Source organism: Microcebus murinus, chromosome 18 (genome assembly GCF_040939455.1).
Source record: "Microcebus murinus isolate Inina chromosome 18, M.murinus_Inina_mat1.0, whole genome shotgun sequence".
Taxonomy (NCBI): Eukaryota; Metazoa; Chordata; class Mammalia; order Primates; family Cheirogaleidae; genus Microcebus; species Microcebus murinus.
Window position 1 is genome coordinate 16,475,556 of NC_134121.1, and position 24,781 is coordinate 16,500,336.

General features: G+C 40.6%; 1 protein-coding gene and 1 long non-coding RNA gene across 6 annotated transcripts in view; one reads left to right on the forward strand and one right to left on the reverse strand.

The window, feature by feature from the left end:
* The window catches only part of ANKFY1 (ankyrin repeat and FYVE domain containing 1), a 92,281-nt gene that overhangs the window by 16,960 nt on the left and 50,540 nt on the right, over positions 1 to 24,781 (reverse strand). For 4 of the 5 annotated variants that reach the window (XM_012779192.3, XM_075994228.1, XM_075994229.1 and 1 more), the window contains 11 exons: positions 24,050 to 24,199; positions 22,585 to 22,750; positions 13,901 to 14,105; positions 11,641 to 11,709; positions 11,232 to 11,431; positions 7,485 to 7,582; positions 3,825 to 4,053; positions 2,486 to 2,584; positions 2,031 to 2,184; positions 1,156 to 1,327; positions 467 to 585 (listed from right to left, as the gene is read on the reverse strand). In XM_012779192.3, coding sequence (XP_012634646.2) covers positions 467 to 585; positions 1,156 to 1,327; positions 2,031 to 2,184; positions 2,486 to 2,584; positions 3,825 to 4,053; positions 7,485 to 7,582; positions 11,232 to 11,431; positions 11,641 to 11,709; positions 13,901 to 14,105; positions 22,585 to 22,750; positions 24,050 to 24,199 — 1,661 coding nt within the window. The remainder of the gene's footprint in view (positions 1 to 466; positions 586 to 1,155; positions 1,328 to 2,030; positions 2,185 to 2,485; positions 2,585 to 3,824; positions 4,054 to 7,484; positions 7,583 to 11,231; positions 11,432 to 11,640; positions 11,710 to 13,900; positions 14,106 to 22,584; positions 22,751 to 24,049; positions 24,200 to 24,781) is intronic. The other variant, XM_020280924.2, reaches the window with a different exon arrangement.
* Positions 7,578 to 24,781, forward strand: part of LOC142861921 (uncharacterized) — a 29,872-nt gene continuing 12,668 nt past the window's right edge. The window contains exons 1-2 of the long non-coding RNA XR_012913035.1: positions 7,578 to 7,831; positions 20,050 to 20,144. This is a non-coding gene — a long non-coding RNA (uncharacterized LOC142861921). The remainder of the gene's footprint in view (positions 7,832 to 20,049; positions 20,145 to 24,781) is intronic.

Here is a 24,781-nt window from a genome sequence, read left to right on the forward strand (position 1 = left end):
TTTCAAAGCTCCCCAGGGGATGTGCACACATTTAAAGTCTGAGAACCAATGCTCTAAAGGTTTCCCAAACAGCCCTGGCTCCCAGATATTCCACGCACGGAGAAGGCTGTGGAGCCTGCAATGGCCCACGCATCTTGGTGGGGCCCTGCAGGGGACATCTGGTCTCCTCCTCTGGCTTCACGGTGTGAACTGGTCTGACATGACTATAGGAGCACATACAGCAACCAAAACAGGATGCTGGCTCAGCTTTTAGATTCCTTGATCCAGACATGTAAGCTCCTCCCACACAAGTGAGCCTGGCCCTTGTCTGACTTGAAATGACAGAACAGTGATACTCTGATGGTTTTTAATTATGAAAGTCAAGCCAGTTATAGGCATGTCAAGAATGTAAGTGGATTAAAATAAGAAAAGAGCCACTTTGCAATAAGCTGAATAAGATTTCAAGAGATACTGAGGCTTCTCAGACCTGCGAATAAGGAAGCAGGCAGTAGACTCATTGTTTTCATCAATGGCTCTATGCAGGAGTGTCTGAAGGCACCCACTAGGCCCTGGGCCCCAGCACGTGGCATCACAACCATGTCTGACCTGCAGAAAAACACAGGTTACTCTCAAACACTGTTGAACAAAGGCAAGCATTTGTGTTACCAAGTCTGGGCTCTATGTATATCATTAGATCCATTAATAGGCAAGCTCAATAACAACTAGGTAAAACCTCAAGGTGCAAAATGCCTTAATGTCGCAATGCAGGCCTTCAGAGACTTAAATGAGAATTTCCAGGTTTACCTCCACTTTTGGGGTCTGTTCTGCGAACAAGGTAGATAAACCTGAGATTTGGGGATTTACCACTATGGTGATGGTGAGGACAGCCCATATCTAATTAACCCACCCCACGAGAAGTCAAGTCTACTTAGGAAATGCCTCCACTCCTTTGCTTCTTGGTAGCTTTCTTGGTAAAGACAGCTTAAAAACAAAAATGCTGACCAAGATCATGTTGAACTGCAAGTTTCCTTAACATGATTTTCAACTGCTTGTCCTTGACCCAATTTATTAATTGTCACATTTCTTGCTCCTGTGATTGTTACGTAGGCACCAAATCCATCTCTGATATAAAATATCCCCATCTATAAACAGAGTCTGAAGGTGTGACTGTCTCACCAGAGTGGATGCGATGTCCTCCAAATTGTTTGCCAGTGCGAGCCACAGTGGGGGGTTCCCCTTCTCATCTGGCACGGACATGTCCGCTCCTCGGGTGCATATGGCATCAACCACAAGTGGAAGCTGGTTTCTGATGGCCAGCTGAAGGGCTGTCTCCCCGTCCTGAGTCCTGCTAGGACACACACACCAGAACCAACATCTGTAACTGGAGCTAAAGGACAAAGTGTGCCTCCTGGACATTCCAGAGCCCAGAATCTACTGTAGTACCTTATTCACATTCATTAGTGTTTTCTCAGGGAAATAAGTCTGTCCCTCCGCCTTTTTACCCTTTTATAGTTAGGCAGTAATGACCAACATTCCAACAGGTTGCATTTTACAGGAATACAGTTGCTTTTAAAAGCATCTTAATAAAACGCTTCCCCAACTATTCACTTGACAAAACACTTCTTTCCCCTAATCGGTCATTTAGAGATAAAGATAAGTTCTTTTGAAAATATAATCATAATAAAAATTTGACTCTGTGTCTTTTCCCCTCTGAAGCTTTGTTGATAGCTCATTTGTTGGGATGGTCTTCATTATAACTGAAATTCCTAGTTAAAAATTGATTTCGGATTGTCCTTTCTAATGAGGTTCGTGCAATATTGTGCACTGGTCCTGAAAGGTTCAAACAAGAGCAAAGCACAGTTCCCCTTCTCCATCACATGAGTCGCCTAACTGCATTTGGTTACAACGCTCCGTTTGTACTTTCTTAGAGCCATTGTTTCCCTTCCTTTATTTAATTAAAAAACCTTTTTTTTTTCCTAAAAGCAAAGCTATGCTTTTGAAATACCTAAGTGTGACCTGGTGTTACAGTGGAGAGTGCTGTTTCAACCTACCTGACGTTTATATCGGCCTGATGCTCCAGAAGAAAGAGTGCACTCTTGCTATCCTGCCGCTGTATGGCCATGTGCAGCAAGGTCTGCCCATCTGACATGGTGTCATTGATGGAAGCCCCAGAGCCCAGCAGCTGGGCTGCGATTGTGTGCATGCCTGCAAAACAAACCAAGCCCTGATTTGAATGCATGCTCAGCTTTTCCCACTTCCTCAATAAACATACCCTCTACAATAAACTACAATTGTAGTTGTACAATAAACATACCCTCTTCTTCTCAAACATACCCTCAACTTCTCAAAGCCAGCCGTTTTCCACTGAATATTATAGGCTCAATACAAACAGAAAGCTTATGTTTACAACCAAATGATTAGCCCCACTTTTCTCCCTCCCTCCACCCTCCCCCCACCCTCCTGCCTTTCTGACATCTGTTTGTCTGTACATGTCAACTAGCCTTACCAGTCCACAATGCCAGGCCCAACACAGTCTGGTCTCGGGAATCTTTGAGGCTGAAGTCCGGAATAATTTGCAAGTTGTTGGTGGCATGAAGAGCATTGGCTAAGTTTTTTTTAAAAGGAAAAGAACACTTGATTTCACTATCCCATGGATCACATTTAAAGCACTCAAGAGAATAAAAACTCAGTTTCAAACTGACTGGCTATACAAGAACAGATACATCTTCTTATTGTGAGTAGAAGCCCAGAAATAGGACATTTTAGAGCAAAGCTTATGGGTAAAATGAATCTTTTCAAAGCTTAAAACAATGACTCTTCACATAAGGAAAATAAGACTCTACTATGGAAATACAAATTACTTGATTACAAAAAAAAGGGTTAAAACAATGTCCTGACAATGTTTTCCTAACACACAATTCCTACAGTCTTAAAACTCTGGGCACATTTTACCTAAAACCTCACTTCCCTCCAGAAGCACAAAGCTAAAAAATGCTTGCCTTGCTAGGTGCAGTGGCTTATGCCTATAATCCTAGAACTTTGGAAGGCTGAGGCAAAAAAAATGCTTGAGGCCAAGAGTTCAAGACCAGCCTGGGCAACATAGGAAGACCTCATCTCTACAAAAAATTAAAAAAAATTAGCCAGGCATGGTGGTACGCACCTGTAATTCTAGCTACTTGGGAGGCTGAGGCAGGAGGATTGCTTGAGCCCAGGAGTTCAAGGTCATGATGAACTAGGATTGGGCTACTGCACTCCAGCCTGGGTGACAGAGCAAGACCCTGTCTCTAAAAAATAAAATAAAATATATTTTAAAAAAAAATGTTTAAGCACTGGTCTTATAAGGATTGAGGCAAGAGTAAAATAAATTTCATGATAGGAAAGAGTAAACCTGAGAAGGACTTTCTATGGGAAGTGGGCCTTCTTTACTGCAGGGACTTCCCCTGGCCCCTCAGTCAGAGGTCACCTGCCAGAGACGCTCAGAGACAGATGAAGGACTGACCAGCTAGCTCGTGGAGGACCTGCCGCAGCAGTGTTCTCAAGGCAAAGCTTCGATTGACCTACACTGAAATGTCCTGGAAATATACCCCAGAATAAGAGACAGCAGAATCAAAGGATCTAGCACCTTAACCTAACAGGTGAAATGGGCAGGCCCCATCCTGAAAACATACACAAGAAAACATAGAGTCAAGAGCCAGACTATATGCTTATCTAGTTTAACCCAAAAAGATTTTTTTGGGTAAGAAATTGGCTATGCAAAGAATAGAAGAAACATCAACTCTGTAATTAACTACCCAAAACTACTTGTCCACAAGTCAAATTGAAGGGCAGTATTCCTAACTACCTACCTTTCTGCTCCAGAATGACAGACACCACATCTGGATGATTATAGGCAATTGCCATGTGCAGTGGCGTCTGCTGACAGACACTGTCCGCTGAGCTAGGTAGGGATGCAGGCTCCTTTGGCAAAGGCAGAGCTTCTTCCGTCTGCAGATTTGGGTTGGCACCTTGCTGCAGAAGCTCTGCAGTAAGGTTGGCCAGGCCATGCCGACAAGCTGTGTGCAGTGGGGTTTCTCCCTGCATGGAAATAAATGGCCCAAATCTGAGTACCTACAGGATAAGAGTTCTCTTTACAAAGGAAGAATGACTGGATACATGGTGAAACTCAGGTCCCCAGTGCCAGTCACAGCCCTAGGCTCATCCTGTCACCATCTGACTCTGTGACTTTTATCTTCTTTCTCCTGAGCCATCACCCTTAGTTTTTTCAATGTTTTCCCCAAGCACCGTCCAAAAGCCCTGGCCTCCCAACTTCTTCACCTCCTATGATCTCCTTAACTACCCTTCACTTTGTTTTTATAATTATTATTTTTCTAATTATAAAAATAATACACGCTTATAATGACAAAGCAATGACAATAAATTATAAAGTGTCACCAAAATAAACATGATAGAAAATGGGAGGGCCTAATAGTCACAGCCCATGAGATAAGCAGTGTTAATAGTGTGACCAGCACCTCTCTTTAACTCCCCACTTGCATACCTTGTTTCTTTAACCTGCTCCTATCAATCTTACCTTAAACTCTTGATCAAGACCTTATTACTCCACTTTTATAAATTAAAAACATTTTAAATTGGTATTATAGGTACCTGATTCAATATTCAAAAGGTACAAAAATATACAGTGAAAAAAAGTCTCCTCTTATACCTGACCCCCAATACCCAATTATCCTCTCCTAAAGGAACCATTATTACCAGTTTCAATTTCTCTCCAGAGACAGAACATTCACGGGAAAACACACATACATGTGCACGTATTCACGTGTAGATGTATATTTGTGTGCATACATGCACTGGATTTGTTTCACCCGAACAAATGGAAACAAATGGAACACAGTGCTCTGTACCCTGCTCTTATCAAAGTTATACATCATCATTTAAAGAGTCAAGAACTCTACAAGGCTTGCTGTGAAAAACACCAAGATTCCACCTCCTTCTTTCCCTCAAAAAATTCTCCTCTCCCAGAGGGAACTACTTTTAACTCTTTCAGCTGGGTTTGTGTAAATCTCCATTTTTTTTTTTTTTTTTTAGTAAAATATTTATTCGTTTTGAAGAGAAACCAGAGTAAAAATCTCTGTATTTTTAACATGTTGTAACTGCCACCTCTTGATTTTGCAGCTTGGGACATTATGTGTGGGACTTGCCATAGTAGCAGGTAAGGATTAAGTACTTTTCCTCTCTGATCTACACATGCACCTTCCCACTCCACACCTTCCCCCTAGAGCAGTATTATAACTGTGGCAAGAGCCCTCCCAAGTCCTTCCTCCTCCTCCTTGGGGCTGTGTCTGTTCCAGCCCTTCTTCCTACACATTCTCACTGGGTGTACCTATCTACTTCCATGGCTTCTACCACTATTTACAAGGGAGAGACTCTCAAATCCACATCTCCAGCCCTGTTTTTGCATCCAATTTTCCCATGCCTGCTAGACATCCTTGCCTTAATGTTTAGAAAGAAATTCAACAACTGCAATGGAATTTACTCCCTCCATACCAGTTCATCCTCCTGGTTAGTTCCCTCTTTCTTTTCCTGGGTACATGACAGCAGTTTTAATACTTTCCTTGCCCTCACTTCTGGGCACCATAAGCATACATGTCCTGTTGACTGTAATTTTGCAATTCCTCTGAAACCTGTCCCTTAAGGATCCCAATCTAACGTGAGAGGTCAGGACAGGTTGTTGCTTGTCTAGGTGATTCCGACCTGGGCCCAGGCAGACTCAATGGCACACCTACCATGCCAGCCATCCCAAGGTAGCTTTCTCAACTCTGAAATGATCACTCTGCTCTTCTGCCCCAAACCCTTCTATGGATCTTCTCTTCCCACAGGATAAAGCCCAAACACCTAAACCAGCATTCCAGGCCCTTCTCCAATGTACCTCTCACCTGCTTCCAAGTCAAGTTTCCCCTGCTCTTCTACATTTTAGGTTTTACCCAGTTTTACTATGAAGGGTATCAAAGAAGAAACAACAGCTGGTAGACAGTGTGAGATCAAGGGAGGATTTTTTAAAGTTAGGAGATAATAGAGCATGTTTCTATGCTCTTAGAAATAAATAGTAGACAAAACTAATGATGCAGGAGAAAGAGAAAGACAGAGACACATGACTATAGAAGCAAAGTCATTGAGGTCAGAGGGAATGAGATGCACAGCCCCAAAAAAGAAATTAGCCTCTAGTGAGCACAGAGACATTCCTCCATCATCCTAGCTGGAGAGCAGGCCATGTGCAGACAGATTAACAGATTTAATGGTGGAAAGGATGGCCCTGCCTTCTCTCCTATGCTTCCAAGATACATTAGTATGTCTCAGATACCAAATTCCTTGCCTAGAGCTGTTGAAAGACTGTGCAACTATACATCCTAGTACCTGAGTCTTAATACTGGTTTCATTATTTATAAGCCACTTAAACCTCTCTGAACCTCAAGGACCTTTTACCCTGAAATGAGAGATTTATAGATGCAGAGAAGGTCTTTTCAATCCTAGCAATATATACTGCTTTCAGGTCCATTGTGAGAATTAAAGGAATAATAGGCTGGGCATGCCTGTAATCCTAGCACTCTCGGAGGCCGAGGTGGGAGGATTGCCCGAGGTCAGGAGTTTGAAACCAGCCTGAGCAAGAGCCAGACCCCATCTCTACTAAAAATAGAAAGAAATTAGCTGAACAATTAAAAATATATAGAAAAAATCAGCCGGGCATGGTGGTGTATGCCTGTAGTCCCAACTACTTGGGAGATTGAGGCAGCAGGATTGCTTGAGCCCAGGAGTTTGAGGTTGCTGTGAGCTAGGCTGACGCCACGGCACTCTAGCCTGGGCAACAGAGCGAGACTCTGTCTCAAAAAAAATGGATAATAATGTCCTTAAAGCTCCTAGCACAAAGTAGTTGTAAAATAAATGTGATCTTAAAGATAAGCACATCCTCCATGTTTGAAAATCATAAAGTAAAAATAACTATCATTTAGTATCTATTATCCCAGATATTATGCTAATAAACACTTAAATAAATCATTTTATCTTAACCACACCCTATGAAATCAGTATTAACCCCATTTTACAGATGAGGACACTAAGCTCAGAAACATTACGTAATGTGCCTAAGACCACATAGGAAGGAAATAGGAAAGCTGGCAAACCCAGTAACAACATCCAACTCCAAAAGCCACGCTTTTAACCAGAACACTGTGCATTCTACCTTGTAAGCTTGTAATATAGATTTTCCAAAGTACTAAGTCCAGGGCTTTATATACAACAAATGCTTAGGAAATGGCTGCTGAATGAATCAGTCAACCAATATTTGAGCATACATAAAAGAATATGTTTCACTCTAGTTTTTAAACCATATACAAGTATAATTTTGACAAAAGTTGGAAAAAAGAATCTATTCCGTTTGTTCCTGCACATCTACCACTGCCATTTTTTCCACAGACCAAAACCATTTCCCCTAGCTGCCCTGTCACACTTACCCACTTGTTTCTGTGGTTGACATGGGCACCATTGGTTGCCAGGAAAAGAGCTGCTGCCTCATTTCCTGCTCCAGCTGCCCGCTGTAGTAAACAATTTCCTAGAAGAAAATGGGCATATTCATTCTTCTGTTTGCATAAAAATGAGGTCAAGTTCCACAGGGCACAACACCCTGCTCTTCCCCACTACCTTACCACCAGCGAGCCCACACCACAGATCAGGTATTTTTTAGGTATCATTTACGTCCACACCCGTACTCTCTGTACGGGGACACAGAGACTAGAGAAGACCCTGGGCTGGAATATCCACTCTTCCTGGGTTTCCCACTAGCGACTGCATAGGACAGGAGGTAAGTCATGTCTCTTTCCTGGGGCTGGGTCAGAGAAGGGTTTCTTAACAATGGTGTCACTGACATTTTGGACAGGATAATTCTTTGTTGTGGGGGTCTGTGCTCCACACCGTACAATGTTTAGCAGTATCCTGGCTTCTATCCACCAGATGCCAGTAGGACCTCTGAACTTGTTGTGACAATCCAAAATGTCTACAGATATTCCCAAATGCCCTGGGAGGTGAGGGAGAATTGTCCCTGGCTGAGAACCACTGAACTAGATGACCATTTCTAAGACATTGTAAACTTAAGTTCTACCAGAAAATACCCCTTAAATACTTCAGATTTATTCCTAGGGCCCTAACTATGTTTGTTCTTGGCTTAGAAATATTTTGCTTAGCACTGTCACTCTTTTCTAAATAAAACCTTGGAAAGAAAAAAAATTTTCTCTTCTTTTTCTCTCAAAATGGTTTTAGCCCCAGAATAGTATTTCTCAGTGTTTTAAAATCCATTTCCAAAAATGAACATAAAATCTCATGTTCCACAGCTATGCTTTTTGAAAATCCAAGTAAATAACAGGACCAAAAACACGGTGAGGAAATGGGACAAAACACTACTTTGCTCTCATACCATTTTCTCCTTTTCCCTCAGAGAAAGTGATTCCATCCCTAGTTGGTGGACATTCTAATCGAGAGACTACCAGTAAGAGTCTCATTTTTACTTCTTCAACCATGCCAACATACATAAGACTTACATTACATAGCTCCCAATAGAACAAAGATAAACTGTGACTTCTAAAACATCACTAAACTGTTAAAAACCAGTGGACTAAGATTATTAGATATAAAATGAAAAAGAACAAGTCAACAGGAAAAAATAACAATCCTGAGCCTGTATATATTTAACAATTAAAACTGAAAGTATATACTGTAAACTAACAGAACTAGCAAGAAAAATGGACAAATCTATAATTGGTGAAAACTTTTAGTATCAGAAACTGACAGATTAAGCAGTTCTAAAGTTAATAAGGGGCCCGGGCGCAGTGGCTCACGCCTGTAATCCTAGCTCCCTGGGAGGCCAAGGTGGGAGAATTGCTCAAGGTCAGGAGTTCTAAACCAGCCTGACCAAGAGCAAGACCCCAAGAAATTAATTGGCCAACTAATATATATAGAAAAAATTAGCCGGGCATGGTGGTGCATGCCTGTAGTCTCAGCTACTCGCGGGGCTGAGGCAGCAGGATCACTTGAGCCCAGGAGTTTGAGGTTGCTGTGAGCTAGGCTGACGCCACAGCACTCACTCTAGCCTGGGCAACAAAGCGAGACTCTGTCTCAAAAAAAAAAAAAAGAAAGAAAAAGCTAATAAAGATGTGTAAGATTTAAACAGAATAAACAAGATTGATTTAATGCACACAGATAACGAATACTGCATCCCACAATTAAAGAGTGCACATTCTTTTCATGTACATGTCAGACTTTTATAAAAACTAGTTTTGTAAGAATCTAAAATTCAAGTCTTAATATCAAAGAACCAATCTCTTACATGTCATACTCTGAGATTATATTAGAAATCAATAAAATTAGAGCCAATAACCAACATATATTTGTAAATTAAAAGCAATTTAGTAATAATCTCATTTCTGGAGCTCTTCAGTCTAAAATGCTTATTAATTCTTCCCGTACTCCTTATCCTGTAGTACTACTGCTTTTAGCTTTTATATCATCTAGACTGGTGATTTCATTTGACCTTTAAAGTAAATTATTAACTTTTTTAGGGAAGGGGCTGTTTCATATCCATCTTTTTTTGTGTGTGTGTTAACTCTTCTTGTCAGTGGTACCTACTCATGCTATATACATTGCTAGTACTCGATACTTAATTATATGGAATCCCTCTCCTTAAAATATCCTTATATTTTATTGAGTAATATCAAGGAAATACATTAAAAGTGTTCTCCATCTCCCATAAAGAAATGGCAGGAAAAAAAAAAAAAAAAAAAAAAAAAAAGTGTTCTCCATATATGGTCTATGGATTCCTGTGGGTTCCTGGGAGTCTTCCAGGGTGTCCATAAGGTCAAAAATAGTTTTCATAATATTACTACTTGTTTTCTTCCGCCACTATGTTGATGTTTTGCACTGATAGTGCAAAAGCAATCATGGGTCAAATTAGAGAGTCTTAACACAAATGGATGCAGGGGCACCAAAATATATTAGTAGTCACTGTATTCTTAACCACTATACACTCCCAGTTTAAAAAAAAAATTTGGGAGGCCAAAAAAGGAGGATCACTTGAGGCCAGGAGTTCAAGACCAGCCAGAGCAAGAGAGACCCCACTTCTACAAAAAAACAAAACAAGGCCAGGTGGGCTCACGCCTATAATCCTAGCACTCTGGGAGGCCAAGGGGGACGTATCGCTCAAGAGCTCGAAACCAGCCCGAGCAAGAGTGAGACCCCCATCTCTACTATAAATAGAAAGAAATTAATTGGCCAACTAAAAATATATAGAAAAAATTAGCCAGGCATGGTGGCACATGCCCGTAGTCCCAGCTACTCAGGAGGCTGAGGCAGGAGGATCACCTGAGCCCAGGAGTTTGAGGTTTCTGTGAGATAGGCTGATGCCACAGCACTGTAGCCTGGGCAACAGAGTGAGACTCTGTCTCAAAAAAATAAATAAACAAACAAACAAAACAAATTAGCTGAGCATAGTGGTGTCCTCCTGTAGTCCTAGCTAGTCAGGAGGCTGAGGCAGGAGGATTATTTGAGCCCAGGATTTTGAGGTTGCAGTGAAATACCACGACGCCACTGCACTCTAGCCCCAGCAATAGAGCAAGATGCTGTCTCAAAAAATTTTTTTTTAATTTAAAATAAAAAATAAAAAGCCAGTTTCACTTAAGATAGTCCTTGATGAAGCAGTAAAAATTACTACAGTCATGTGCTGTGTAACAAATGGACCACATAGATGACAGTTGTCTGGTAAGATTATAATACTCTATTTTTCCTGTTCCTTTTCTATATTTAAATACACAAATTATTACCATTACGTTACAGCTGCCTACAATATTCAGTATGATAACATGCTGTACAGGTTTGTATGCTAGGAGCAATAGGCTATATCATATAAGCTAGTTGTGTGGTAAGTAGGCTATACCATTTAGGTTTGGGTAAGTACACACTATCATGTTTGCAAATGACAAAATTGCCTAATGATGCATTTCTCAGAACACATCCTGGTCAGTAAGCATTGCATGACTGTAATTTTATTAAATCTCACATGGAGTACATGTGTTTAAAAAAAAAAAAGTAGGTATAAAATAATTCTTACAATATAGTATGCTAATCAGTTTCTAAACATTTGGTAAAAACAATTACACAGCATTTCATGGAGCCTGCAGACTCGGCATCATCTCGTAGTATTTATCATGCTATACCTGTCATGGCGTCAGGTGCATCCGTGTTGCTGCCACGCTGAATGAGTCTGGCTGCAAAGCTGTTTTCATCAAATGAAGTCCCGTTTACCACAGGGAGGTCTTCGAAGGGGTTCACAGACTGGTCAGAAGACACAGTGATGTACTGCACTGCAAGCCACAGAGCTGTGCTGCCCTCATGGTCTTTTAGTTCTAAATCTAATCTGAAATAAGGAGGTAATATGAACAGAAAATACAATCTTCTTTAGACACTCCGTACTGCCAATGGCTTCATTCTTTTTCTTTATACTTTTTTGATTGCAAATTTTTATTTTACTTTTGCTTACTAAAATTTATAACATTAAAAGACATTTTAAAAGCCCCCCCCCCCGCCCATAACTGTTTTTTCATTTCTCCATGTCTTTCTACGTACTGTTTACACTGCAGCAGCTGATTGAACACATATTCGTTCCTGGCCATGATAGACAAGTGTAAAGGAGTCCTGCAGGATAAAAAGAGGTGTCAGTTCAGGACAGATCCAGTTCAGGACTACTCACAGTAGAAGGCAACTCTTAAATAGAATCCTAGGCAGAATCACCATCTACAAGAAATCTCACCATTTCTTTCTTTTTGCTTTTATTTTTATTTTTTTGAGACAGGGTCTTACTCTATGGCCCAAGCTAGAGTAAAGTGGAGTCATTACACCTCACTGCAACCTCAAACTCCTGGGCACAAGTGATCCTCCTGCTCAGCCTCCAGAGAAAGTGGGACTACAAGAGAACATCACTAAGCCCAGCTAAATTTTGTTCTTTGTAGAAACGGGGTCTCGCTATGTTTCCCAGGCTGGTCTTGAACAACTCCTTCATGGCTTCAAACATTCCTAGTGCCTCAGCTTCCAAAGTGCTGGGATTACAGGTGTGAGCCACCATGCCAGGCAAACTCCACATTTTTATAAAGAACACTTTTCTACAACCATGGCCAAGTATCAAAACATGAAAATGGACTTACCTATATGTTACCATTTATTCAGTGACCAAAAACAACAAGAATCAGTGAAAGGAAAATATCTAAAATACTCCCCAATTCAATAATGATGACTCCTTACTGAATTCATATATACTAATTTTTTTGAAAACAGGAGTTTCTACCATAGGTATGCATATTTTCCCTTACCTATTCTCCACCAATTCTGAAAAGAAACTTTCTTCTTCTTCATCATTTTCTTTTATACTTAAAAACACTCAGAGTAGCAACAGGAAATAACTGATAAAAGTGGCATTTAACTCTCCTTACTGCTTTTACCTAGCACCCAAGTGCCCTAAAGGAGACTGCCTCTGCAGAGCACCGGGCCACTCAGGCCAGCATCTGTCTCAGACAGAGACTACAAGTTTACTGAGTTAGAGAAAAAAAAAAATCACAGAATCAACAAGGGGGAAAAAGAAGAGATACATCTTATTTAAGTACTTTACCCATCACACAAATCCATTTTCCTATTCTGACAACCAAACTTCCCAGAAATCTTTTATTTTTGGAGGGGGTTTTCAAAGACATAAAATATTGAGCTGCTATGATGACAAGTGGGTTCCAACTGTGGTTGGTGACTCAGGTGGCTTAACTGCCCTTCAGGGCCTCCCATGCCACTGTCTCAAAGACAAGCAGCCTTTTCTTAGATTCTAAAGTACAAGGAAGTCTACGGCCATACCGCCCTGAATGCGCCCGATCTCGTCTAAAGTACAAGGAGTCCTCAACTAAATATTTCTGAGAAGGGACAAAAGGAACACAGTAAATACTGACAAATTTGAAGGGCTGTGCTATGAAAGAAGATAGCAAAACCAGGCACCAGGGCTCACACCTGTAATCCCAGCACTTTGGAAGGCTGAGGTGAGAGGGTCATTTGAGGCCAGGAATTTGAGACCTGGGCAACACAGCAAGACACTGTCTCTACAAAACATAAAATAATTAGGTGGGCCTGGTGGGGTATGGGTGGGGCACACTTGTAGTCCCAGCTACTTGGTAAGCTGAGGCAGAAGGATTGCTTTTGCCCAAGAGCTCAAGGCTAAAGTGAGCTACAATTGTGCCACTGCACTCTAGCCTAGGTGACAGAACGAAACCCTGTCTCACCAAAAAAAAAAAGATAGCAAGCTGTGCAGATCAAGCTGTGCAGAGCTATCTAAAGTGGAAGTATATAAGGTGTAATTGACTCTGAAAATGTGTACATTTATTATGTATCAATAAAAAACAATTATATAAAAGAAGGTAAAATTAGGCTTAATATAGAGAATGTTCTAACAATTAGACCCCACAGAAATATTAATAAAACAGATTACATGGAGTTAATATGCTCCTATTCTTCAAATTATCCAAGTAACTCTAAGAAATGCTGGAAGAAGTTTCTCTTGGAGAAGCTGGTTTAGATGACCACTCTCATTCCTTCCAATATGAAGAGGACAGAAATTGCTTAGAAATTCAAAGACTTCAGCTACCCAGGATGGAAATGTTTTCCCCAAACGCCTCTAACCTTAGCGGTGACACTACTACTATAAATCAACATTTGGAACCTCAATAAAAACCGGACTGAATAATGCCAAAGTAAAGAATATTAAGTCTCTGTATATCAATTATGTGCTACCATAAAATAACCTTCTGGGAATAGTGCTAAGGGTGTGCCTTGATCTACCTGTTCCCCAACTTACCTGCCCTTGCTGTCCTGCATGTTTGGGTTGGCACCAGCCTGCAAGAGGGCCTCTGCAATCTGTGCCATCTCAGACATCACATCTGCTGAATGTTTCTTTGAACTGTACAATGCCACAAGGTGCAATGGTGTCTCCTGGGCACCCAACGTAGCAGCATTGACCAAAGCCCCATTCTTAATGAGGAAAGTGGCAGCAAAGAGATCTCCTTGAAAAGAAATAACAGAAGAAAGAGTAACGTGACAACACACAGGACAAGCTATTCTGGCCAGTGCTTTCTCAAAAGGCAGCAGCCAATAAATGCAGACAAAAAAGAGAAACAACTGGATGTGGCTGAAGGAACTTCTTGGAACATCTGTAAGTGGAAACTCATCATCCAGTTACATGTTCTAAGTCAAAAGGTTTTGTTCAATTTTTGATTGCCTGTTATCATCTGTCCTACCCCCGCAGCTCAGCATCTCTTTCGAGTTTAAGAATACTAGGCTTCATACCTTCGAAGGCTTTCTAGGATTCCTCTCCAAGACAATTTATCTCTCTTCCCGACAGCTTGTACCAAAGCAACACTTACCCTTAATCTGCTGCATTTACATACAATTTCCTGTTCAGAGTAAGCATATGTCTGATTTATTTATTATAAAGTCACTTTTCTTTTTAGTTTTGCAATCTCATCACATATAAATATAACAAGAAGAAGTTTACAGGTAAATATCTGAACAGAGAATCTGTACACATTACTATTTACCAAAATTTTACATGGGAAAAACACTGGTCATAAACACAAAATATTTTTCTAAACTCTTCCATTGCCTTTAACTCTTAGCATATTATAGGTAGAAGAGTCTACCGAGGGCTATTTACAAATATCAAACTAAAACTGAGTAACTTATATAAAATTCATTACCTTTTTTTTCTATGTATTTTTAGTTGGCCAATTAATTTCTTTCTATTTTTAATATAGACAGGGTCTCACTCTTACTCAGGCTGGTTTCAAACTCTTGACCTTGAGCAATCCACCCAGCTCGGGCTCCCAGTTAGTTAGTTAGTTGTTTGTTTGTTTGTTTGTTTGTTTGTTTAGAGACAGAGTATCACTTTGTTTGTTTATTTACTTATTTAGAGACAGAGTTTGTTTGTTTGTTTGTTTAGAGACAGAGTCTCACTTTGTTTATTTATTTATTTATTTAGAGACAGAGTCTCACTTTGTTGCCCAGGCTACAGTGAGTGCTGTGGAGTCAGCCTAGCTCACAGCAACCTCAAACTCCTGGGCTCAAGCAATCCTGCTGCCTCAGCCTCCTGAGTAGCTGGGACTACAGGCATGTGCCACCATGCACGGCTAATTTTTCCTATATATATTAGTTGGCCAATTAATTTCCTTCTATTTATAGTAGAGACAGGGTCTTGCTCTTGCTCAGGCTGGTTTTGAACTCCTGAACTCGAGCAATCCGCCCCCCTCAGCCTCCCAGAGTGCTAGGATTACAGACGTGAGCCACCTCACCCGGCCAAATTCATTACTTTTAACAGCTCAATTTACCATCGTTGACTATTCATGCTCTAGATGAGGAGAAAAATTACCTTGATATGTTGACAAAGACCAAGAATTAAGTTTAAGATATTAAAGATATACATTTATGGGCCGGGCACGGTGGCTTACACCTGGAATCCTAGCACTCTGGGAGGCCGAGGCAGGCGGATTGCTCGAGGTCAGGAGCTTGAAACCAGCCTGAGCAAGAGCGAGACCCCGTCTCTACTAAAAATAGAAAGAAATTAATTGGTCAACTAATATATATAGAAAAAATTAGCTAAGCATGGTGGCGTATGCCTATAGTCCCAGCTACTTGGGAGGCTGAGGCAGTAGGATTGCTTGAGCCCAGCAGTTTGAGGTTGCTGTGAGCTAGGCTGACACCACGGCACTCACTCTAGCCTGGGCAACAAAGCGAGACTCTATCTCAAAAAAATAAATAAATAAAATAAAATAAAGATATACATTTATGAAAATATTTTTTCATATACCAGTAAAGTGAAGCTAACTCTAGATTGGTTCCACAAATACATGTTTAAATTCAGAACTAAGAAATCTGACAAGAGGCCATTTAATGTTAAAAATACTTGTGAGAAATCTCACGTCACAGCCTGACTCCGCCTCCTGTCAGAACAGCAATGGCATTAGATTCTCACAGGACCACAAACCCTACAGTAAACTGCGAATACCAAGGATCTAGGTTGTGGCTCCTTATGAGAATCTAATACCTGATGGTCTTAGGTGGAGCTGAGGTGGTGATGCTAGCTCTGGGGAGCAGCTGCAAATACAGATTATCATTAGCACAGAGGTTTGACTACACAATAAATGTAATGTGCTTGAATCATCCCGAAACCACCCCCCACCCTAACTTACCACCCCCAACCTATGGAAAAATTGTCTTCCATGAAACCAGTCCGTGGTGCCAATAAGGTTGGGGACCACTGTGAACATTTCAGGCACTCCACCTAGCTGGTGGGAGCACCTGTTTCTCTCAGTGGCCTCCAGGTGGCACCAATTTGCTCATACCCAGAAAGTCTTTCAAAGGTTCAGTTAACAGCTTCCAAATCAAACTCATCCTCAACTTAACAGCCCACATATGTAACTCTGATGAGTGTCACATCTAAGTTATCCAAGAGCTCATCTGAGATTCAGAGGTACTTTCTGCAGATTTGGTTTCCACTTCCCCAAAGTCTACAAGGATGAATTTCTTGCAAATCACATCCTTCTTCAGCTGGAGGATCCTCGAGATACAGAACAACCTCCCGGAGTCTGATTTGTTGTTCCCATGATCACTGACTGTACTTCTTTAAATGTGTTGGTGGTCTTAGGGTGAATGCCCGGTTGTTGAAGGTGACTTGAAACTTCTTTAATATTAATATACTGATTATAGGCAATTGCGTTCTTTTCATAGTTGATATGCTTTTGTCTTTGAATCAGGACACTTTGATCTGTTTCTAATTCTGTTTGAATTGTGAATGCAGATACCTTTGAATCACACCTTCTTCCTCTTTTTTATTTAAGATATGAAGTCTCACTCATTCTGTTGCTCAGGCTGGAGTCCAATAGCTTGATCATAGCTTACTGAAGCCTCCAACTCCTAGGCTCAAGTGTCCTCCCAAGCAGCTGGTACTAAAGGGTTGTACCACCACACCTGGCTAGTTTTTTTTTTTAAGCATTTCTACAGAGGCAGGGTCTCACTATGTTGCCCAGGCTGGTCTCTAACTCCTGGACTCAGCCATCCTTCCCACCTTGGTCTCCCAAAGTGCTGGGATTACAGGTATGAGTGACGGTACCCAGCTGAATCACAACTTCTAGATTATGATTTTCTCTCTCACAAAGTCATTTATAAGAAGTTTTCTTTTATATCTTACAATATCATTTCATCTTCTTCAACTACATTCCACAGTCTGAGCATCTTAAAATGGGGTTTCAGGAGTGGCAAAAAGCTCTTTCAATCTGTTCTCTGTATTCCTATACTTATTTTCATTTGAATATATGGGTTTCATCTGGTCCTCAGTGAACATGGAATTTCAAAATCATCTGGCTTTCAACACTTCCCATCTGCTCTATACTTTCCTCCAAGGGACCATCCTGCTAGAGAACATGAGCTCTCACATTGGAGCAGCTAGACAACCTCAGATACTGACTGGCCCCTAAGATGCTCTGGCCCATGTCTAGGTTTGTTTGTTTTTTTTTGCTGAATCCACTATTGACTTAAAACAGGCTGGCTCTAATTTGAATCAATTACGACTGCAGGTAACTTAAGACTTCTCCAACCAGCCCCCTCTCCTGAAATATTTTCATACTTCTGCTCCCATTTGGGGGGCAGGGAGTGGGGTAAGAAATGGGGGATGAAGAAGGGTATAATCTTTCCCAATATCAGGTGCAAAGGGCCAAAGCATAGATTTCTTCACAATAGGATGTCAGCAAAGCACTGAAAGCAACGGGTAAGATGCATACTGGGGGCAAGGCTGAGTCAGGCCTTTGCTATCCCTTTATATAATACATATACATAGTAGGGCCCTAACGTGTAGCATGAATAAACCCCACAAAGACTCAGTCTAGGAAAGAATACATATATTAAAAAAAAAATACATTAGCAATAGAACAAAATATCTTAGAGAAAGCCACTTACATTCTGAGAGTGGAAAGAAAATTTACAATTATTAGGACAAAGAGCATTAATGAAAAGTCTAAAATATAAGATACTCGGTGGGGGGGGGTTCATTACCGTTAAGCTTGACATATACTCCAAAGTAAGAAATAAACATATAGTAAAACTAAAACAAGATAGGTTAATTTAAAAAGTATATTACACTATACATACAGAAGATAAACTGATCAATACTCCATAAAGGAGGAAGAGTAGAGCTACAAGAAAACCTATGAATGGTTGGATTCAGGTGCAAGGCATAATAAAAAGAAACAATTAATATCTTAAGTCCTCTTTAAAAAATTACAGATTTCAGATTAGATTTACTTTATTAATGAGATCCAAAGATAAAGGGTTTTTACTTATAAGTATATATACATATGTACATAAATACAATACACCCCACACAAAAAAGCCATTTGTAAGTTACTGGAAATTGAAAATTGATGAAGTTTCATATTAAAAGAAAGTTGGCCCAGAGAGTATATAAACTAAAAAAAGATGACAATTTGCATCAAAAGAGCAGAATAAAGGGAAGGAAGAGAAAATGCCAAAAGCACCATTTATAAGGTTTCTGTCAGTAAGAAAATGCATAATATATTTTAGAAAGATTTCCATCAAAAAGTTAAAATAGGCCGGGCGCGGTGGCTCACGCCTGTAATCCTAGCTCTCTGGGAGGCCGAGGCGGGCGGATTGCTCGAGGTCAGGCGTTCGAAACCAGCCTGAGCAAGAGCGAGACCCCGTCTCTACTATAAATAGAAAGAAATTAATTGGCCAACTAGTATATACAAAAAATTAGCCGGGCATGGTGGCGCATGCCTGTAGTCCCAGCTACTTGGGAGGCTGAGGCAGGAGGATCGCTTGAGCCCAGGAGTTTGAGGTTGCTGTGAGCTAGGCTGACGCCACGGCACTCACTCTAGCCTGGGCAACAAAGTGAGACTCTGTCTCAAAAAAAAAAAAAAAAAAAAAGTTAAAATAAAAACTGGTGTTTAAAGGTTTCAGTCACTTTATCACTTTATTCACCGACTCTGCCAGGTAAATGAGGCACTACTCTAACAATCTGTCCTCATAAAAATATTCCTAACAAAAAAGTTAACACTAAATAAAACAAACAAACAACAAAAAAAAGTCCACACACAATTTTTCTTTCAATGTAGCTTCCTGACAAAAGTTCTATTCATGGAATAGCCAGTAACGTTCATTATTCCATTAATAACAACTGTATTTCATGTTGCTCTAGTTTAGTGGCATCTTTTTAAAATTTACTACAAATAACTGAACTGGAGGATCCTGTTTAAAAGACCCACTGATCGATGTTGGTTATTAAGGTAAAAAGTATAGGAGGATCTACATTTTTTAAAAAGCAAGGATTGGCCGGGCGCGGTGGCTCACGCCTGTAATCCTAGCACTCTGGGAGGCCGGGGTGGGCGGATCGCTCAAGGTCAGGAGTTCGAAACCAGCCTGAGCAAGAGCGAGACCCTGTCTCTACTACAAATAGAAATTGGCCAACTAAAAATATATAGAAAAAATTAGCCGTGCATGGTGGCATAAGCCTGTAGTCCCAGCTACTTGGGAGGCTGAGGCAGAAGGATTGCTTGACCCTGGGAGTTTGAGATTGCTGTGAGCTAGGCTGACACCACAGCACTCTAGCCCAAGCAACAGAGTGAGACTCTGTCTCAAAAAAAAAAGCAAGGATTCATCTTCTTGTCCAGATCAGGCTCATCAAAAGAGATAGCATCTCTCTGGCCATATGAGTGTCTCTTGTGGACTCCCCACAGACACTGGCTATTTCATTCTTAGACAAACTAACCAGTGTACTTGGTTATTAAGATAATCACTGACTATTCTGTTTATAGATTCTAACATGTGCCCAGACCTAGACCTAAATCTCACATATTAAAGACCTTCATTCATATTTTAATGAACTTAAAATAAATTAACAGTTAAATTTTAGTATATTACTCAATTTAATCATTTCTGCAGGTCAACACACTGACAGCTCAAGTTGAAGGAAGAAAAGTGAAAAAAAATTCCTACAGGAATTGGTTCTGTTATGACCCATGACCTTCCAATGCAAGGTAAGAACCACTGGGTTGACCCTACCACTCAACTGGGACACTGTGCTAGATTTACTACTAACACTGTCTTGTATTCCTACAACAAACCAGTAAAGCAGAAATGGTTCCCACTTTATAGATAAGGAAAAGCAGCAGAGTGGTCAAGTGACTTGTCCAAGGCCACAGAGTAAATGGATGAGCCAGGATTCAAACCTTGCTACATCTAAGCTCCACAGCCAGTGTTCCATGCACCACATCATGCAACACTCTCTAAGTTAGCAACAACCAAGTTTATTATACCCACACTATAATCCATATGCTTGCAGACAATCGATAAACTGAGTGGAAGATTAAATCATCTGAAAATAAGCATTAAAATGTATCACCAGTTCTTGGCAATTCTTGTAACTAAGCAATCACCAAAATATTTAATAACTCATCAAAGATGTTTTTTCATCAAACATAAGAATGGAAGTCCCTGAGAGGAAAGAAACATAATTCTCAGATTGTTTTTTTGGTAACAAGTGTATGTTTCCAAAATAAACATCACAGACACTAAACAATGTGGGAAGGAATAATTCCCTATGTGGTGGAATTTTCCCCACTGAACACACACCCGAAGGCTTTGCACAGTGCAGAGTGGTGCTTGGGAAAAATGCGTCTGCTGTTGACACTAACATACTCTAAGGATTTCCTACCCATTGATGAGCAAAATTTTCCTCTCTACCAGCCAGCAAGCTCAACACTCTAACACATGGCTTAGAAGGATATTTATATTAAAACCTCTGCCCAAAAACAGCAAAGCCACAGCTGGAACAAGACAACGTCTTGAAGTAACTACATTCCACCAACTAGGAGCAACTTGTTAAGGGCAAAATTGTAGCACAGGCAATAACAGTATAAGAATGCATAATCAAAAGGGAAAATATACATGATTATAAGTGGTAAAACCAGTATATTCTTTCTTTGTAATGTAAATAACAAAAGAGTGGCTATGGCAAAGTACTTCAATCAAGTCCACCATCCCTCTAATAAATTAAGACTTGACATTTTTGAATGCTTTCATTTCACACTCTACCTCTACACAGACTCTCACTCCGTCAAAAGTGATCATTGCAAAGCAGAGTCAGCCAGGATCCCTTTGGGACTTATGAAATAATAAGGTCATGGGAAAAACAAAATGGAAAACCAGCATGTTTTTTCCCTTTGAAAAGTTAATTCATTAAGATCAAAATGTTTTGATCTTAATTCTACCATTTCCATGTTTTTCCCACCACTAACAATGTACTCAGGCCAGGAACGATGGCTCACGCCTGTAATCCTAGCACTCTGGGAGGCCAAGGGGGGTGGATTGCTCAAGGTCAGGAGTTCGAAACCAGCCTGAGCAAGACCCCATCTCTACCAAAAATAGAAAGAAATTAATTGACCAACTAAAAATATATATACAAAAATTTAGCCGGACATGGTGGTGCATGCCTGTAGTCCCAGCTACTCAGGAGGCTGAGACAGGAGGATCGCTTAAGCCCAGGAGATTGAGGTTGCTGTGAGCCAGGCTGACGCCACAGCACTCACTCTAGCCTGGGCAAGAAAGTGAGACTCTGTCTCAAAAAAAAAAAAAAAAAACCCAAAAAAACCACAATGTACTCAAAATATAACTACAATTTCAATAGTTTTCCTAGAACAAAATGAAACTTTATCACTTTGCCATGATAGAAGTTACGAACCTGAATCCAAGAATACTTTAAACATTTGTGGTTTTGATATCTTCCTTGTATCCATGCTAGGATACAAAAGTAAAGTCTTCCTAGCACAATTCCCAGAGCATGATCTATTGAAAAAGGAAGCTTTTTTTTTTCAAACAGAATCTTGCTCTGTCACCCAGGCTAGAGTGCTGTGGCGTCAGCCTAGCTCACAGCAACCTCAAATTCCTGGGCTCAAGCAATCCTCCTGCCTCAGCCTCCTGAGTAGCTGGGACTACAGGCGTGTGCCACTATGCCCGGCTAATTTTTCTATTTTTTAGTTGTCCAGCTAATTTCTTTCTATTTGTAGTATAGATGGGTTCTCTCACTCTTGCTGAGGCTGCTCTCAAACTCCTAACCTCAAGTGATCCTCTCACCTCAGCCCCCCAGAGTACTAGGATTACAGATGTGAGCCACCGCGCCTGGCCCAAACAAATGTATTAACTGCTTAAAAGTGAAAGGTACTTCTTCACAAAGTACTGTCTTTTTAGCCTTTCTTCCTAGGGCCCTGTTGGTACTATGAACAGTCAAACTAACAAAGCATGGGCATAGCTCTTTGTTCTTCCTCTGACCCAGTGATCACAAATTCTAAATCAGGTAGCCTGTGAATATAGACTCAAGCCTTTGGGAATTCTTGGAACAGAGTCAGAGAGTCTTCAAAAATTACTTGGATAAAAATAAAATTGCCTGCAGAGAAAAATTTAAAATACATTTCTTCCTACCTCTTTGGATTCCTTTATGTAACAAGCTCCAACCATTCTTGTCTACCATGTCCACATCAGCTTTGTGACTAACCAGCGTCGTGGCAATACTCTCTAGTTGTCGTGAAAGGGCAAGATCTAATGCAAGATCTCCATTATGATCCACTTCATTCAGCTTTCCAGGGAGCTACACAGAAAAGTTTGTAAATTAGCACCCAATCAGTAGAGAATACAACCTATTTTAAAGTCTTCCACCTTGACCCTTAAATATCATCTCATACAAATGTCAAATTTGTATTACTTATTCCACAAATTCAACTTCATTCACAAATGTCTATCAGGCCTCCTCAGGGCACATGCTTTCAGGGGGCACAGAATTAATGGGGATCACAGAACAAATGTAAAAAACATGGCAGACAATGTAAGGACCACGAGGGAAATGGAGACAGAGTGCTGAAGAGCACAGGTACCAAAGCAGAGGTTCAGAGAGCTCCACAGTAAACGTTTTCATGAAAGGCCGTGGCTTAACTATCTCATTCCTCCTAGCAGTTTAATGTTCCCTCCCCCTCACATACTGGATACCCAGGATAAAACATATTTCACTCCCATCTGTCAAGAGCAACTGAATTTCTTTTAAGGCAGTGTGGTAGGCAGAGTAACAGCCCCCCTAAAATGTCCATGTTCTGCTCCCCAGAACCTGTGAATATGTCACCTTATACGGGCAAAAGGTACATTGGAGATGTGATAAAGGTTAAGAACTTTGAGATGGGGAGAGTATCCTGGATTATCCAGGAGGCCCAATCTATCTATTCACATGAGTCCTTAAAAAGTGAAAGAGAAGAGCAGATCAGAGAGGAGAGACGTGAGAAGGACCTGACCCACCACTGCTGGCTCTGAAGATGAACGCAGGGGTCATGAGCTAAGGAATGTGGCCTCTAGAATCTGGAAGCTGGCCCTCAGCTGACAGCCAGTAAGAAAACAGGGACCTCAATCCTATAATGGCAAGAAACTGAATCCTACCCAAAACCCTGAAGAGCAAGAAATAGATTCTCACCGAGAGCTTTTGGAAAGGAGCACAGCCTGCAAACACTTTTAGTCCAGTGAGACCTTTACTGGACTTACCCACAAAACTGTCAGGTAACAAATTTGTGTTGTTTTAAACCACTAAGTTTGTGGCACTTTATTATAGCAGTAAAAGAAAACTAATAATACAGATTTTGACACCTGGAAGGTGGATACTACTGTTAACAACTGCCTAAAAACTCGTAAGCGGCTTTGAAATTGGGCAATAGGCTGAGGCTGGAGAATTTTGAGAAGCATAGCAGAAAAACCCCAGACTGCCTGGAACAAACTATTAGTAGAAATATGTACATTAAAGACTGTGCCAGTGATGGTTAAGAAGGGAGTAAGGAGCATCACAGAAGAAAAACAAGTGCATTATAGTTTGGGGAACAGATATGAAAAATGGAAAAAGCAGCTCTAGTACCTGTGAATCCATTTCAATCAGATAAAGGAAGACTACATCTTCTCTTTCCACTTTGATGGCTTTATGTAATGGGTACTCCGTCTTGGATTTGATCATTTTGTATAACAACTGAGCACTCATGCTACTGAAGTCCTCCTTTCGTAAGTCATCCTAAGAATCAATAACATAGTAAAAAGCAGAATAAACACAAAGTAATAACAACAACTGTCATTTATTAAGCCCTTAGAATGTGCCAGCCCTACTTTTAGGGCCTAAAAATTCCCAACTTATTTAATCCTCACAAAAATCCTATGAGGTAGGTACTATTATCATCCCAATTTTACAAATGAAAAATGTAAAGCATAAAGAAGTTAAATAACTTGCACAAGTTAAGACAGGTAGTAAATGGCTGAGTCCAGATCTGGAACCATGAGGTCTACCTCCCAAGCCTGCACTCTTTACTATAGCACTACCACGTCTCTCAGTGAGATGCAAAGCACAAACAACGCTGATCTCTAACAAGAGCTGAGCCATGAGGCAGCCCTCCACACGAGAATAAAATCCTCTTCCCCTTAACCCTACAATTACAGAATTAGTTGGACCTTCCATAAACAAGTCACTCCACTGAGTCACACTTGGTCACTACTAATGCAGATCTCTATATTTCTACCTATTTTAGCAGAAAGCTTACAAATCCTGTTTGAATTCTTTAAAATCCAGTTCTTTTAGCCACCTTTTCTGAAACTCTAAGGC